The following is a 19,118-nucleotide window of genomic DNA, read 5'->3' on the forward strand; positions in this document are numbered from 1 at the left end:
TCAACTTTAGTAGAATGTTATCAGTGTTGGGCAGTAGCGTAGCTAGTGTAACTACATTTAATTACTATCACAGTGGTAGCGTTGCTGTTTCCTGAATCCAGCTTTTCAGCAGCTTAACAAAAGCCCCATTTTTTCAAGCATTTGTGGAACGTTCTGCTGCATTCTGAAATAAAACTGAAGGATCAGCAAGTGAGGCCACCGGTGTACACGGAGGGGAATGTGAAGTGCTGACAACACGTTACTGATGACTACGTCTCCGCTGCAGGAAAAACAGACACGCAAGCTTAAATTTACTTTTACAATGCTACTTTCTGAACAACAGATCTGGATTGAAATCGTCAAGAGAAGAGCTCGTTAACATTAGCGGTTAGCTGTTAGCAGCACAGTCCTGATTGACTAAATAACGTTAATGGAGGTTCCATTGAGTTACATTATGAGGCATTCAAAGTCCATTGAGTAAAATTTAATATTGCGCAAAGGTAAATAACATTTTTATCATGTGTTTAAATATAATCTTGCAAAATGTATTTTTTGGTGGGAAACTTGAATGAATGCAGTTTTTACATATGAGAGAGCGAATTATCACATGTCGTCTTTTGTTGTTGATGCACCGGTATCAGATCAATACTTTGTTTCAGGTCGATACACAAGTTCGGGTTAAGGTTAGTTCAATTCCCTAATCAATAAAATGAAAACTGATATCTTCTTATAGTAACAGCTCTAGTAGGATTCTCTGTTGCCATGGTAACATAGTTACATGAGGAAGTGAAACGTAGCTGCTAAAGCCAAGATTAAAGAACAAAAGAGAATAATAATAACAAATAAAAAGTAAAAAAATTATAATAATCATAACAAAGACAAATAAAAAGGTTTAAAAGAGTCTTTCAGAGTAAATCAAACATAAATATCAGTCGTTCTGGTCCAGAGATATGAAACGATTCAAACACAAGGAACTTCAGATCAATGACGCCAAGATTTGTGATTGTCTTTAACTTCTTAGTCAAAACCCAATAATAATAATGTCATTTTAATAAAGAAATGTCAAGTCACTTTAAATCAAACAGTTCAACATCACAAAGTGTCCCAGAACCCTCGGTTCACATCAAAAAAAACATTTTACAAGGACAAGAAGTTGGAAAGCTCACATGTGTTCAGAAGAAACCAACATAATACTACTAAGTTATACTTAGAATGTACACAAATATGAAGAACTACTTTGTATTGTGTTTACGGGTTCAAGCTTGAATTCTATGGTATTCATGGTACAAATTGAAATCGTGACATTAACAAGAACCACTGCATTAGATCACTTTCTCTTCATTTGATGATTATTTCTGATGAACTACAAAGGAATTAATGCTGCAATCATAAAACATGAAACAAACAAACTCTAACTGTGACAATAACATGATTCCACATGTGTTCATCGTGGCTGGTCGCCATGACTACTCAATACCTGATTGTATTAGGACAATCATTAAACAGTGGAACATATCGTGGTGTTATTTCTGAAGTCCAGGCTTCAACCGGAGCTACTGTGAGACCGATGTGTTGTTTCTAGTCTGTGAATCAGGACGGCTGCTTCCAAATAAAAAATGGAGCGAAATCAGACAAACTCAATTGTCAATAAAGTAGAAATGAATAAAGTCCATGAAACGTGTTGAAAAAGTTGAAATAATTAAAATTGACCATTAATGACCGAATTAACCTGCAGCCTTCTTTTCTGCACTGAGCCACAGTTTGTTTTCTTTCTTTCTTGATCAACTTTTTTGTTTTCTTTGTTATTTCATGTATTTTTCTATTATTTGTGTTAAATCAGTGTTTATTATTATATTATTATTTATTTTTCTCAATCTGTGCAGTAATCTTTATCCATCTTTTGTTTCTTTATTGAATTCAATTGTACACTAACTTTGTCAATCTGTCGCTTGTTGTTGATAAAAGAACAACGCTTTATGTGATTGGTGGATGGGTGTCACGTCATCAGCCTGCTGATTGGTAGATTTTGAATGTTTGACGATAATGAGTGACAGTTGTGACCTGCAATGAAAATAAAGTGATTAAAGCTCCAAACCATTCTGAAAATGTTTCTGCTACATGTACACATTTATACCTGTACACATTTATACCTGTACACCTTTATATATGTACACATTCATACCTGTACACATTCATACCTGTACACATTCATACCTGTACACATTCATACCTGTACACATTTATACCTGTACACCTTTATATATGTACACATTCATACCTGTACACATTCATACCTGTACACATTCATACCTGTACACATTTATACCTGTACACATTTATACCTGTACACATTCATACCTGTACACATTTATACCTGTACACATTCATACCTGTACACATTTATACCTGTACACATTTATACCTGTACACCTTTATACCTGTACACCATTCATACCTGTACACATTCATACCTGTACACATTTATACCTGTACACATTTATACCTGTACACATTTATACCTGTACACATTCACCTTTATATATGTACACATTCATACCTGTACACATTCATACCTGTACACATTTATACCTGTACACATTTATACCTGTACACATTCATACCTGTACACATTTATACCTGTACACATTCATACCTGTACACCTTTATATATGTACACATTCATACCTGTACACATTCATACCTGTACACATTTATACCTGTACACATTTATACCTGTACACCTTTATACCTGTACACATTTATACCTGTACACCTTTATATATGTACACATTCATACCTGTACACATTTATACCTGTACACATTTATACCTGTACACATTTATACCTGTACACATTTATACCTGTACACATTTATATGTACCTTGTACACATTTATACCTGTACACATTTATACCTGTACACATTTATACCTGTACACATTTATACCTGTACACATTTATACCTGTACACATTTATACCTGTACACATTTATACCTGTACACATTTATACCTGTACACATTTATACATGTATTCATTTATACCTGTACACATTTATACCTGTACACCTTTATACACATTTATACCTGTACACATTTATACCTGTACACCTTTATACCTGCACACATTTATACCTGTACACCTTTATACCTGTACACCTTTATACCTGCACACATTTATACCTTCATACTTTAATACCTTTATACTTTCATACCTGACATTGGAGAAGTCATTCAAGCCATGAAATATGTGTTTCAGAAATACCCAGACAAAAAAAGACCAGAAAAAGAATGACTACAACTACTGGACATTAATCTGACCAAAAATGACTTCCAGTTGAATGTTGAATTCTTCCTACAAACCAAACGCACAGCTATGGGGAAGAAATTCGCCCCTGCATATGCCAACCCTAACCCATATGCCTCGGCCTTAGCAGCGTGTCAAAAGAAACCCTCACATTATTACAGGTTTCTGGATGACATATGGGGGGTGTGGCCTCATTCGAGACAGGATTTTGATGTGTTTCTGACCACTCTGAACAACCACAACAGCTCTATCAAACTCAAATCCACGAGCAGCTTGACCTCTGTGGACCTTCTGGACACCACCACTTTTAAAGGTGCACTGTTCCAACAGACACACACACTGGACATTAAAGTCTTCACACACGCTCTACACACACGCTCTACTCTACGAAACACACTTATGCTGGTCTGGTGAAATCACAAAATATGCACCAGACATGAGGATTTTAAACATGCCGTCAAAGTGCTGTTCACAGCTCTGGCCAGCAGAGGCTGCTCTAGGACCTTTCTGAGAAAATGTCTATGACATACACACAGACCAAACCTACTGTGCCCTCCTCTATCCTCCCTTTTGTCATCACATATTCATCCTCAGCTGTCAAGTTAGTCAGAGTGATCAGAAACAACTTTAAGACTCACACCACCAACATTCAAACAGCTTACAGGAGAAACAAAAACCTACAGGATGTTCTTGTAAAAGCTAAACTCAGTCCCATAACTTACCCTAAAGAAAGGGGACATGGGCAGTTCTTCAAACACAGAAAATGGTTACACAACCAACATAACAAAAATGTCTTTCAGACTGTAACCCAAGGCAGCCCCAAGTCTAAAAATTGTATTTACCTCATCCAATGCAATCAATGTGGACTACACATTATTAACTAGATTTACACAACACAGGTTTAATGTTTGAAAAAGAAAAACACACACACACACCATTAGTCCAACACTTCACACACCAAGGAGGGAATGCTGTACAAACTACAGTCATACAATCAGACCCCAGAGGGAATACACCCCAAAGGCCTCAGTGAGAGATAGGAGGTGTAGTGGGAGGCAGTCGATGGTGACCCCTCTCTCCTAACACTTGGGTCAAAGTTCAGGCGCTGGCCCGTGTCTGCCTTAGGTCTCTATTCAACCGTGAAGTCGACGGACGACGTGGGGAGATCTATTGGAATACGATTTCACCCTAACCCTAACCAGACGTTTATCCACATACCCATTGTTAACGCGCAGTTTGTTAACGAGCTGTCTGTTAACGAGCTGTCTGTTAACGAGCTGTCTGTTAATGAGCAGTTTGTTAACGAGCTGTCTGTTAACGAGCTGTCTGTTAACAAACAGTTTGTTAACGAGCTCTCTGTTAACAAGCTGTCTGTTAATGAGCAGTTTGTTAACAAGCTGTCTGTTAGCGAGCTGTATGTTAACAAGCAGTTTGTTTACTAGCTGTATGTTAACAAGCAGTTTGTTAACGAGCAGTTTGTTTACTAGCTGTTTTTAACCAGTTGTGTTAACAAGTGTTTTGTAAGAAGCTGCTTGTTAACGTGGATAACAAGATCAACCTGTTCATGCTGTTCGTTGTGTCACCTCTCCTGTTCCACATGTATCTGAAATGATCTCTCTCTGCTCGTATCCGTTTCACGGAGCGTTGAATACATTCATTTTCCAGTGTGATGTAACTCCTCTCTGCTAAATGTCTGACCTCAGATCAGTGACAGCTGTGAATAAATTCACATCTCTGAAGACAAAAACATCTGACTTTGTTTTTGAACAAAAGCAACGTGCTTCCTGTAAAACTGCTAAAGCCAGCACCATCTCTACTGGTCTCTACTGGTCTCTACTGTACTCTACTGTACTCTACTGTAGCCTTATGTACTATATTGTACTCTAATGTAGCCTAATGTACTATATTGTACTCTACTGGTCTCTATTGTACTCTACTGTACTTTATCAATCTCTACTGTACTCTACTGTACTCTACTGTACTCTACTGTACTCTACTGTTCTGTATTGTACTTGTTACTCTCAGTACTGAGTGTTCTCCAGAACATTTTTTAAAGAAATGAATCATAACCAGTATTTGAATCGTTTTTTTCCTGAAAGCTCCACCATCATTTTGGCTTCCTTGTCTGCTAAACATTTTTTTTTACATTTTACAATATATTATTATAACTATAATAATAATAATAATAATCATTATTATGATTTTACACTTTGTTTTGTTCATTATATTGAAATATTTTCACCTCAAAATCAATTAGACGTCACGACCCAGTTTCTTTTGTTCAATAAATATTAATTATTAGGGCGTTAATGTTAAATAGAGGTCAACACACACACACACACACACACACACACACACACACACACACACACACACACACACACACACACACACACACACACACACACACACACACACACACACACACACACAGAGTTGTTTGTTCGTTTCATGTTTCTGTTGATGAATATAAACATCACGTTTTCTTCTATAAAACCACTAAACTCTGAGCTGAAAACATCAGAACACATTGAACAACTGACCTTTGATCAGATTCAGCAGAACCGTAACCTGAAGCAGAACTGATCCCAGACCAGCCATGGACAGAAGTAAGACATGAGAGGTGTAGTTAGTGCTTTGGAGACAGAACGCATTTTGTTTCATTTTGTTATGTTTTATTTTACTTTTTATAAGTCTCATCTGTTTGTCTTACTTGTCTGTCTCCTTCACCTGTTTGTCTTACCTGTCTGTCTCCCTCACTTATTTTTACCTGTCTGTCTCTCAGTTGTCCTCCTGCTGTCGTTGGTGTGTCTTGGCGTCTCCTCTCAGCCAATCACAGACGGCCGTCTGTTCTCCATCGCTGTGGGCAGAGTTCAGCACCTCCACCTGCTCGCTCAGAGACTCTTCTCTGACTTTGTAAGTCAAGAGCAGCTCGCAGGGACAAAAAGAGACAACAGAGACAGAAATATGAACTATCAGTGTGTGTACTACATTACATTACATTACATTACAGTCATTTAGCAGACGCTTTTATCCAAAGCGACTTACAGGAAGTGTCTTCAACATAGGTATTCAAGAGAACTACTAGTCACCAGAAGTCATCAGTGCATCTCCTTTCTTAAACAAGCATCTTAAAGCATAAACCAGAGCAAAAGTATAGTGCAGAGGCAAATTACTACGAAAACAATAATTGCAACAGACTAATCCGAATATAGTAAGTGCTACAAACTACTACGAATAGGATAAGTGCAGTAAACGAATACAAATTCAATAAGTGCAGCGAACTGATACGAATACAGTAAGTGCAGCAACTAATACGAGTGCATACTACTGTGTGTACTACTGTGTGTATTAAGGTGTGTATTACTGTGTGTATTACTGTGTATTTGTGTTTGGTAGGAGACTTCTCTGCAAACCGAAGAGCAACGTCAACTCAACAAAATCTTCCTGCAAGATTTCTGCAACTCTGATTACATCATCAGCCCCATAGACAAGCACGAGACCCAACGCAGCTCTGTGAGAGTACTAGTACTACTACACTGTACTACTTCAGTATACTGCACTATACCACGACAAAATACTATACTATACTACTATACACTTCTACACTATACTACGTAATACTACACTATACTTCTAGGTGTTGAAGCTGTTATCTATCTCCTATTGTCTGATTGGTTCTAGGTGTTGAAGCTGTTATCTATCTCCTATTGTCTGATTGGTTCTAGGTGTTGAAGCTGTTATCTATCTCCTATCGATTGGTTGAGTCTTGGGAGTTCCCCAGTCGTTCCCTGTCTGGAGGTTCAGCTCCTAGAATCCAGATTTCCCCCAAACTGTCCGAGCTGAAGACGGGGATCCTGTTGCTGATTAAGGTAAGAACACACAGATAGGTGAAATATTAAACATTTATCTGATCTAAACAACCAGCATACGTGTGAGTTACCACCTGACCCTGCAGGCCAATCAGGACGGAGCAGAGCTCTTCCCTGATAGCTCCGCCCTTCAGCTGGCTCCTTATGGAAACTACTATCAAAGTCTGGGATCCGACGAGCCGCTGAGAAGAACATACGAACTACTGGCCTGTTTCAAGAAGGACATGCACAAGGTGAGGAAGAGGAGATGTTTGGTGTCATGATGATGATCATGATGTAATGTTGATGTAATGATGATGATGTTTGTGTTTACAGGTCGAGACCTATCTGACGGTGGCTAAATGTCGACTCTCTCCAGAAGCCAACTGCACCCTGTAGCCCCCGGGTGGATGATGTAATCCTGTGTGTTCTGTAGCCCCGCCTCCATGTCATCTGACTCTGTTTACTAGCGTTAGCATTAGTATTAGCCTCAGTTCAGTGTCTCTGTTCTGATGATGAATTGTTTTCTGATGTTATTATGATTACAGTTGTGGAAGTGATGTCATATAATAGCATGTGAAATAAAGTGTGCTGTGTTGCATTCAATGCCTCTTGTTGATCTGTAAACTCCCTCTGCTGGTGGTCATGGTCTGTTTTTCACGTCTCAGGTTTATGTGGTTCAATTCAGTTTATTTTGTATAGCCCAGAATCACAAATTACAAATTTGCCTCAGAGGGCTCTGTACACATGAGACATCCTCTGTCCTTCCCTCACATCAGCACAGGAAAAACTCCCCTAAAAACCCCTTTAACAGGGAGAAAAAAGGAAGAATCCTTTGGGAGAACGACAGAGGAGGGATCCTTCTCCAGGATGGACAGAATGCAATAGATGTCATGTGTACAGAATGAACAGCATAACAGAGATACAACACATTCAACGTATATGACATAAATTATCCATATAATAAGAGTAGTAAGCAGAGTAACGAAGGAAAAAATAAATAAATAAATAAATATTAATAATAATAATAATAATTAAGACTACTTATAATAACAGCAGCAATTATTATAGTAGAATTATAATTATGAAATAGGGTTAGTAATGTGATTAATAATAATAATGGTAGTAGCAGTGGGTGTCTAGGGGCTGGACCAAGGAGAACCTGAACCAGCCCTAACTATAAACCTGAACCAGCCCTAACTATAAACCTGAACCAGCCCTAACTATAAATGAAAGTCCTAACTAGACCTGAACCAGCCCTAACTATAAACCTGAACCAGCCCTAACTATAAACCTGAACCAGTCCTAACTATAGACCTGAACCAGCCCTAACTATAAGCGCTATCAGAAAGGAAGGTCTTAAGCCTGCTCTTAAAAGTGGTGAGTGTGTCGGCCCCCCGGACTGAAACTGGAACCTGGTTCCACAGAAGAGGAGCCTGATAACTGAAGGCTCTGGCTCCCATCCTACTTTTATATACTCTAGGAACCACAAGTAACCCTGCATTGATTGAGCGCAGCTCTCTAGTTGGGTAATATGGAACTATAAGTTCCTTAAGATAAGACAGTGCCTGGCCAGTTAGAGCTGGCCAGGCACCGTTGAAGTTTAGAGAACTGGTTAGTTTCATCTGGCCTAATCGATAGATATAACTGGGTATCATCTGCATAACAATGAAAGTTTACTGAGTGTTTTCTGATAATAAAACTGGTCCAAGAACAGACCCTTGTGGAACTCCGTGACTGACTTTGGTTTTCATCAAGGTTTCATTGTTTACATATACAAACTGAGATCGGTCTGATAAATACGACTTAAACCAGCTGAGTGCGGTTCCTTTAATGCCTATAAGATGCTCCAATCTCTGTAATAAGATTTGATGGTCAATGGTATCAAATGCAGCACTAAGGTCTAACAATACAAGTACAGAGACAAGTCCTTTGTCTGAAGCTATTAGAAGGTCATTGGTAGTTTTCACCAGTGCTGTCTCTGTGCTATGATTCACTCTAAATCCTGACTGAAAATCCTCAAATAAACTATTGTTATGCAGAAAGTCACACAGCTGATTAGAGACTGCTTTCTCAAGGATCTTAGAGAGGAACGGAAGGTTAGATATAGGTCTATAGTTAGATATAGTCTATAGTTAGATATAGTCTATAGTTAGATATAGGTCTATAGTTAGATATAGGTCTATAGTTAGATATAGGTCTATAGTTAGATATAGTCTATAGTTAGATATAGTCTATAGTTAGATATAGGTCTATAGTTAGATATAGTCTAGTTAGATTAGATAGTTAGATATAGTCTATAGTTAGATATAGTCTATAGTTAGATATAGTCTATAGTTAGATATAGTCTATAGTTAGATATAGTCTATAGTTAGATATAGTCTATAGTTAGATATAGTCTATAGTTAGATATAGTCTATAGTTAGATATAGTCTATAGTTAGATATAGGTCTATAGTTAGATATAGGTCTATAGTTAGATATAGTCTATAGTTAGATATAGTCTATAGTTAGATATAGTCTATAGTTAGATATAGTCTATAGTTAGATATAGTCTATAGTTAGATATAGTCTATAGTTAGATATAGGTCTATAGTTAGATATAGTCTATAGTTAGATATAGTCTATAGTTAGATATAGTCTATAGTTAGATATAGGTCTATAGTTAGATATAGTCTATAGTTAGATATAGTCTATAGTTAGATATAGTCTATAGTTAGATATTGGTCTAAGGTTAGATATAGTCTATAGTTAGATATAGGTCTAAGGTTAGATATAGTCTATAGTTAGATATAGTCTATAGTTAGATATAGGTCTAAGGTTAGATATAGTCTATAGTTAGATATAGGTCTATAGTTAGATATAGTCTATAGTTAGATATAGGTCTAAGGTTAGATATAGTCTATAGTTAGATATAGTCTATAGTTAGATATAGTCTATAGTTAGATATAGTCTATAGTTAGATATAGTCTATAGTTAGATATAGGTCTATAGTTAGATATAGTCTATAGTTAGATATTGTCTATAGTTAGATATAGTCTATAGTTAGATATAGGTCTATAGTTAGATATAGTCTATAGTTAGATATAGTCTATAGTTAGATATAGGTCTATAGTTAGATATAGGTCTATAGTTAGATATAGTCTATAGTTAGATATAGTCTATAGTTAGATATAGTCTATAGTTAGATATAGTCTATAGTTAGATATAGGTCTATAGTTAGATATAGGTCTATAGTTAGATATAGTCTATAGTTAGATATAGTCTATAGTTAGATATAGGTCTATAGTTAGATATAGTCTATAGTTAGATATAGTCTATAGTTAGATATAGGTCTATAGTTAGATATAGTCTATAGTTAGATATAGTCTATAGTTAGCCAACACCTCTGGATCTAGAGTAGGTTTCTTAAGAAGAGGTTTAATTACAGCTAGTTTGAAGGCCTGTGCTACATGGCCCGTCAGTAAAGACAGATTGATCATTTCTAATAAAGAATTGCTAATTAAAGGTAAAACTTCCTTAAGCAGCCTAGCCAGGATCGGGTCTAAGAGACAGGTGGAAGGTTTAGACTTAGAAATAGTTAAAGTCAATTGTTGAAGGTCGATGGGAGAAAAGCCATCTAAATATATTTCAGGTTCTACAGCTGTGGATCGATGGGTACTGGTTGAGGGCAGTAGATTATTCATTTAGTCTCTAATAGTTAGAATCTTATCATTAAAGAAGTTCATGAAGTCACTACTACTGAGGTTTACAGGAATACACGGCTCAACAGAGCTGTGACTCTCTGTCAGCCTGGCTACAGTGCTGAAGAGAACCCTGGGCTTGTTCTTATTTAAATCTATTAATGCTGAATAATAGGCTGCTCTAGCATTACGGAGTGCCTTCTTATATATTTTAAGACTGTCTCACCAGACTAACCGCGCTTCATCCACATTGGTGGAACACCATATCCTTTCAAGTTTTCGCGATATTTGCTTTAATTCTCGGGTTTGAGGGTTATACCATGGAGCAAACCTCCTTTCTTTTATTAGCTTCTTTTTTAGAGGAGCTATAGAGTCTAGTGTCATTCAGTGAGCATGCAGCACTATCAACAAGATGGTCAATCTGAGACGGACTAAAGTTAGAGTAGGAGTCCTCTGTTATGGAGACATGTTAATGAATAAAACCCTGAAGAAATCGCTTCTTTAAATTTAGCTACAGCACTATCAGATAGACATCTAGTGTAGAAACTTTTGCCTAATGGCGTACACTCTGGTAGAAAAAATTCAAAAGTTATTACGTTACAACCATTTAGCAGACGCTTTTTTCCAAAGCGACTTACAATCAGTAGCTCAAAGCTTATATTACATATCATTACATATCATTCACCCATTCACACATTCACACATTCACACACTGATGACAGGACTAGCATGCAAGGTGCCACCTGCCCATCAGACTCTAACTAGCATTCATACAACATCCAGTCCACACCGATGGCAAAGCCTTCGGGAGCAACTTGGGGTTAAGTGTCTTGCCCAAGGACACATCGACTGCTGAAGCCGGGTATTGAACCACCGACCCTCTGATTGGAGAACTACCTTGCTCTCCACTGCACCACAGCAGATAATGGTCCGATAAAAGAGAGTTCTGTTGAGAGACAATTACATTTTCTATTTCAATACCATAAACCAGAACAAGGTGGAGGGTTAAAACAGTGAGTGGGTTTCTGTACACACTGACAGAAGCCACTAGAATCTAGTAATGAACCAAACGCAGTACTAAGGCTATCATTATCCACATCCACATGAATATTAAAATCCCCTACAATAATAACTTTATCTGTTTTCAGGACTAAACTTGATAAAAACTCTGAGAATTCAGATATGAATTCAGAATACAGACCTGGTGCGCGGTACACTATAACAAAGAGAGTTGACTGTAATGCTTTCCAGGTCGGGTTTGAAAGACTAAGAACAAGGCTTTCAAATGAGTTGTGATTTAATTTAGGTTTAGGGTTTATTAATAGGCTTGAGTTAAAGATGGCGGCTACTCCACCTCCTCGGCCTGTGCCTCCAGGAATATGAGTATTAATATAACTTGGAGGAGTTGATTCATTAAGGCTAACGTACTCTTCATGACAGCCAGGTTTCAGTAAGACAAAATAAATCAATATGATTATCTGATATTAAATCATTTACAAGTACACCCTTAGATGACAGAGATCTGATATTTAAGAGTCCACATTTAACTGTCCTGTTTTGATGCACTGTTGCATTGGTTGCCTTAACTTTTATTAAGTTATTTTGTATAACTCCTCTTCTGTTGACTTTAAATAATTGAAGTGGCCGTGGGGCAGACACAGTCTCTATAGGGTTTTGGGTGGGTAACTGGGTGGGTAACTGGGTGGTAACTGGGTGGGTAACTGGGTGGTAACTGGGTGGGTAACTGGGTGGGTAACTGCTCTAGTGGAAGCACAGAGAAGTGTGAAAGACTGCGACTCTGCTTCTGCTTCCTGGTCTGAACTCTGGGTCATGGATTAGGTCCACTAATGAACCGGGTCAGATTTCTAGAGATGAGATCCGCTCCATCCAAAGTAGGATGGATGCCGTCTCTCCTCATCAGACCAGGCTTTCCCCAGAAAGTATGCCAATCGTCTACGAAGCCCACATTGTTTGCAGGACACCACCTCGACAGCCAGCGGAATGATGACATGCGGCTATACATCTCATTATTGATCAGGTTATACATCTCATCATTGATCAGGTTATACATCTCATCATTGATCAGGTTATACATCTCATCATTGATCAGGTTATACATCTCATCATTGATCAGGTTATACATCTCATTATTGATCAGGTTATACATCTCATCATTGATCAGGTTATACATCTCATCATTGATCAGGTTATACATCTCATCATTGATCAGGTTATACATCTCCCTCTCTGAGGGGTGTGTCCCCTTAACCTATAAATCTGCTATCATTAAACCACTCCTCAAGAAACCCAATAGCGATCCACTGGTTCTTGCAAATTATCGACCTGTTTCCACTCTGCCTTTCTTATCTAAAATACTTGAGAGAATTGTTGCTGATCAACTGACTCTCCACCTTTCTGCCAATAATCTCTTTGACAATTTTCAGTCTGGTTTCCGCTCCTGCCACTCTACTGAGACTGCCCTAACTAGAGTAGTTAACGACCTACTTGTCACTGCTGACTCTGGATCAGCCTCCTTACTTTTAATTCTTGACTTAAGTTCGGCCTTCGATACAGTAGATCATTGTGTGCTTCTACACCAACTGGAGCATTACGTTGGTATTCACGGGCTGGCGCTCTCCTGGTTCCAGTCCTACTTATCTAGTAGATCCCAATGTGTCAGTTTCAATAACTCTTTGTCAGAATGCTCTACGGTTACCACTGGTGTGCCCCAGGGGTCTGTCCTGGGGCCCCTGCTGTTTTGTATCTACATGCTCCCTCTGGGTATGATAATTGCCGAATATGGTATAAAGTTCCATTTCTATGCTGACGACACACAGCTGTACATCCCACTACAGCCTAATGACCCCTCCCATATACAAAATCTGGAATCATGTGTTCGCCGAATCAAGACCTGGATGAGTCAAAACTTTCTCATGCTTAATACTGCTAAGACTGATTTGCTGGTGATTAAGCCCAATAACTACAAGTACTTCTCTGAGAGTCTCTGTCTTAATATCGATGGCTGTTCAATCTCTGAAAGCACGCACATTAGAAACCTAGGCATTACTTTTGACCCAACCCTGACTTTCCGGACTCACATCAAGGAAACCACCAGGTCGGCCTTCTTTCATCTGCGCAACATTGCTAAAATCCTCCCTGCTCTGTCCCGGCGTAGCGCCGAGGTGGTTCTCCATGCCCTTGTGTCTTCCCGTTTGGATTACTGTAATGTCCTTTTTTCTGGCCTCCCCATCTGTTCTACTAGGAGCCTTCAGCTTGTGCAAAATTCAGCCGCCAGACTCTTAACAAAAACAAGTAGGTACTGTCACATAACTCCTGTCCTGGCATCATTACATTGGCTGCCCATTCAGGCTAGAGCCGATTTTAAAGTTCTTCTCTTAACTTATAAGGCATTAAATGGACTTGCACCTTCTTATTTAACTGATCTACTTTTTCCCTACATTCCGCCACGTCCACTCCGTTCTCTTAGTTCTAACCTCCTTGTCATCCCACCAATCAATAAAAAGTCTGCTGGTGGCAGGGCCTTTTCCTACCGTGCTCCTTTTCTATGGAATGGCCTCCCACTATGTATCAAAGAAGCTTCATCCACTGCAATTTTCAAGTCCCGTCTTAAAACATACCTTTTTACTCAATACTTTGGTTTAAACTAATTTTTAACTGTTTTATCATATTCCTGTGGTGTTTTAATATTGTTTTAATATTGTTATTATTGTACTTGATATTTTGTAAAGTGTATTGAGACCATGTACCATGGTGATTTTGCACTTTAAATAATAAATTGATTGATTGAAATTGATCTCATCATTGATCAGGTTATACATCTCATCATTGATCAGGTTATACATCTCATCATTGATCAGGTTATACATCTCATCATTGATCAGGTTATACATCTCATCATTGATCAGATTAGGGAGAGGGCCACTACGGAGTCCGACATTGTCTTTGCGTATGAACACACCGATTCCACGTTAACTTTAGTGACCTCCGAGCGACATAATCGCTCGGCGACGTGAATAACAATCGTACTGTATTTACGTTTAGCCTTAATAGAACACTTCCTCCTAACAAACACAAATAAGAAGCTCCCTGTAAAAAGCATTAATTAATAGATTATAAAGCTTTTGTAATTAATAGATTATAAAGCCTGTCTAATTAATAGATTATAAAGCCTGTGTAAATCATTCTAAGATACTTATTAACATTATCATGTGTTAATCGTTTTTAGAAGTGTTAATGATAGCATTATCATATTTGTCATTAGATCAAAACACATTTATAAACACTTGTTAACGGCTTATAGTCTGCTCAATAACCTTAATATTTCTTATGATTGTTATAGAATTACAAACACGTTTATTAAGTTTATCCAACTTACCTATTATAGAATAGCTTTTTTGTTGCTTTATTATAGGGAACAGATTACTTTGGGGCATTTTCTGCCATTCTTAGATTCAAATAAAGAGTGCTACTATATGTTTACTTGTGAAACACATGAACATCTGTTTTTTCTTTCCATCATTTTAATCTAATGGCAGCCACAAGCTACATTTCTTTGTTTTCTCTGCTGCTCACGCATTTATGATCCGTTCATCTCATTAAGTCTCATAATGATTTAAATTGTGTTAGCAGCCTGTCTCTTAAACAAACTCTCTTCTGAAGCTCTTTGCTCATTCACAGCTCGTTCATGAGCAATCCTTTTGACCACAGCGTCTCATGGATCCAGACATCCGCCAAACACGTTCCAAACCTTTTCCTAGAAAGAAGGAGAGTCTTGGATTCATTTCAGAATCACCGTTCTCCAGGATCTTCACTGACCGGGTCCTCGGTTCTGTCCTGGTTGCCCCGTCGTCGGCCTCCTCATCCTGCTCCTCCTCTGAACCGTCCCAGCTAGCACAGCTAGCATCCTCCATAGCACCAAAGCTAGTGCCAGCTGTCATTCAGGGTATCTCCAGATGTTTAAGCACAGATTAGATGACTCATTTAAGACCTTTTCAATACCTCTAAAAGAGCTAAATAATACCCTACTATTAATCGGGCAAAAGAACTCCACAGAACTGGACTACAGTGTACACGGTTGTGGAGTTTTCATTGAGACACATTATTTTAATATCAGCTTTAAAATGTGGATTATCAGAGTATACATTAAAAAATGGCCGTCAGAATGAATGTCATCTTTGTTTCTCTTAGTTCAGCATGTCTTTGGAGCCAGCCGGCTGCACGTATAAAGAGAAGTGGGTGAAGCCTTGGAGGCAGCACCCCGTTCGTTCCTATGAAAGGTGCTCAAAGTTAATAACCCGGATCTTCTTCCCAGTTCTCATTCACATGAACGCAGGAGGTAAAATAACTCATTTTACTACTTTTAGGACCTGATGATTCAAATAAGAGCCATTCAAGTGTTAATACAGGAAGTTGATGCACCTCAAAGAAAATGATCTTTCCCATTGTAAGTCTATGGGGAAAGTATTTTATGGCCCCATGACATCACATGACACCGCATCTAAAGGCTGTGGAGGAGAAGTGTCTTTAGCTCAGGAAGGTTTCCTAACGGAGAGAAAGGAAGAGGAAGTCATCACAGGAGCTGGTGGAGTCCTCTCACTGCACAGTAAAGGTTCCTCAATGCCTCCTTTCTTATCTCCTTTAGCAAAGGAAACATTTAACTCAATATTGATCATATAAACATTTGTTACTTGTACATTTATTCCTTTTGTTATTCTAACCCTTCCTTAGAGGTCAGGGAAAAGTGGTTAGAAGGCCTAATCCTTTTTGACCATGGTAGCTAGAAACCACTGGGCTACTTTCTATTCTATATATAATGAGTACAAACATAACTCCACATTAATATAAAGTTGGCTCATAAGTCTGCTGTGCAGCTGGTGGCTTGGATTAGGAGCAGTCATTCTATCATGCACAAGAGGTTATGTTTGTACTTCTCCTTGAAAACAAGTTTCTATTTGCCGAAATATGTTGTTTAAACAAGTTAAACCCATTTCATTGCATAAAATAATGCATAGTAAGTGATTTAAATAATGGCTGGTGGTACCAGCGACCCCCACACATGGAGCTCAGACCAGAATGTTTCACCAGCAAGAGGAGCATCTGGTCCAACTGGTCTCTGTGAGCACTGCCGGGCACCAGGAACCGGAGAACATGTTCCCATCACTGCAAGGAGAAGAAAGGAGGACCATGCTGGAGGTAACGCAAACACTAGGGGAGAGAGGAGGAGGACCATGATGGAGGTAACGCAAACACTAGGGGAGAGAGGAGGAGGACCATGATGGAGGTAACACTAGGGGAGAGAGGAGGAGGACCATGATGGAGGTAACACTAGGGGAGAGAGGAGGAGGACCATGATGGAGGTAACACTAGAGGAGAGAGGAGGAGGACCATGATGGAGGTAACACTAGAGGAGAGAGGAGGACCATGATGGAGGTAACACTAGGGGAGAGAGGAGGAGGACCATGATGGAGGTAACACTAGGGGAGAGAGGAGGAGGACCATGATGGAGGTAACAAAAAAAAACTAAGAAAAGAGATCATATTACTCCAGTATTAGCTTCTCTGCACGGACTCCCTGTTAAATCAAGAATAGAATTTAAAATTCTTTTACTTACCTACAAAGCTCTAACTGGCCAGGCACCGTCTTATCTTAAGGAACTTATAGTTCCATATTACCCAACTAGAGAGCTGCGCTCCATCAATGCAGGGTTACTTGTGCTTCCTAGAGTATCTAAAAGTAGGATGGGAGCCAGAGCCTTCAGTTATCAGCCTCCTCTTCTGTGGAACCAGGTTCCAGTTTCAGTCCGGGGGGCAGACACACTCACTACATTTAAGAGCAGGCTTAAGACCTTCCTTTTTGATAGCGCTTATAGTTAGGACTGGTTCAGGTTTATAGTTAGGACTGGTTCAGGTTTATAGTTAGGACTGGTTCAGGTTTATAGTTAGGACTGGTTCAGGTTTATAGTTAGGACTGGTTCAGGTCTATAGTTAGGGCTGGTTCAGGTTCTCCTTGGTCCAGCCCCTAGATATGCTGCTATATGCCTAGACAGCCGGGGGACTACCTAGGATACACTGAGCTCCTCTCTCCTCTTCTCTCCCTCCATCTTTATGTATTAATCTCCTATTTATGCACATTACTGATTTTGCTTCTTCCCCGGAGTTCTTGTGCTTTCTCGCCTCGCAGGTTCCCAGGAATCGGGGTTATATTTGGACTGTCATCGTGCCACCTGCTGAGGCCCTGCTGACACCCACTACTACTACCACTATCATTATTAGTCACATTACTATTATTATTGCCTGTACTATTACGCTTATTGACTTTGCTTCTACCCTGGAGTCTTTGTGCTTTCTCGCTTCGCAGGCTTCTATAAATCGTGGCTGTACCTGGACCGTGGATGTGCATCCTGCTACGGCCCTGCTGACACCGACTGCTACCACCATTATTATTACTAGTCACATTACTATTACTATTACCTGTACCATTAAGCATTTTAGCTTTACTTCCACCCTGAAGCCCTTTTGCTTTCTCGCTCTGCAGGTTTCCATGAATCGTTGTGGTACCTGGACCGTAGTCGTGCCTCCTGCTGTGACCCGGCTGACACCCACTGCTACTTCGATTATTATTATTAATCACATTACTATCCCTATTTTCATAACTATAATTCTACTGTAATAATTGCTGCTGTTATTATAAGTAGTCTTATTGTATGAATCATTTATGTCATATACATTGAATGTGTTGTATCTCTGTTATGCTGTTCATTCTGTACACATGACATCTATTGCATTCTGTCCATCCTGGGAGAAGGATCCCTCCTCTGTCGTTCTCCCAGAGGTTTCTTCCTTTTTTCTCCCTGTTAAAGGGTTTTTTAGGGGAGTTTTTCCTGTGCCGATGTGAGGGAAGGACAGAGGATGTGAGGGTGTAAGGACAGAGGATGTGAGGGTCTAAGGACAGAGGATGTGAGGGTTCTGGGACAGAGGATGTGAGGGTGTAAGGACAGAGGATGTGAGGGTGTAAGGACAGAGGATGTGAGGGTCTAAGGACAGAGGATGTCTCATGTGAGGTAACACTAGAGGAGAGAGGAGGAGGACCATGATGGAGGTAACACTAGAGGAGAGAGGAGGAGGACCATGATGGAGGTAACACTAGAGGAGAGAGGAGGAGGACCATGATGGAGGTAACACTAGAGGAGAGAGGAGGAGGACCATGATGGAGGTAACACTAGAGGAGGAGGACCATGATGGAGGTAACACTAGAGGAGAGAGGAGGACCATGATGGAGGTAA

At 39.2% G+C, this 19,118-nt stretch overlaps 1 protein-coding gene across 1 annotated transcript; it reads left to right on the forward strand.

Annotated features, from left to right (window-relative positions):
- Positions 1-5,882: 5,882 nt before the first annotated feature.
- On the forward strand, positions 5,883-7,533 carry gh1 (growth hormone 1). The gene is made up of 6 exons (XM_054607108.1): positions 5,883-5,892; positions 6,069-6,199; positions 6,683-6,799; positions 7,012-7,155; positions 7,242-7,388; positions 7,471-7,533. Exons 1-6 carry the CDS (start codon positions 5,883-5,885, stop codon positions 7,531-7,533), a joined length of 612 nt encoding a protein of 203 aa, XP_054463083.1.
- The last annotated feature ends 11,585 nt before the right edge of the window (positions 7,534-19,118 follow it).

Source organism: Anoplopoma fimbria, chromosome 11 (assembly GCF_027596085.1).
Source record: "Anoplopoma fimbria isolate UVic2021 breed Golden Eagle Sablefish chromosome 11, Afim_UVic_2022, whole genome shotgun sequence".
In the NCBI taxonomy this organism is placed as follows: domain Eukaryota; kingdom Metazoa; phylum Chordata; class Actinopteri; order Perciformes; family Anoplopomatidae; genus Anoplopoma; species Anoplopoma fimbria.

Excerpts from the sequence above, each read along its gene's own strand:
- gh1 (XM_054607108.1), top strand. Across the intron at positions 6,200-6,682 it reads AGAGACTCTTCTCTGACTTT|GAGACTTCTCTGCAAACCGA; the intron begins GTAAGTCAAGAG and ends TGTGTTTGGTAG. Across the intron at positions 7,156-7,241 it reads GGATCCTGTTGCTGATTAAG|GCCAATCAGGACGGAGCAGA; the intron begins GTAAGAACACAC and ends CTGACCCTGCAG.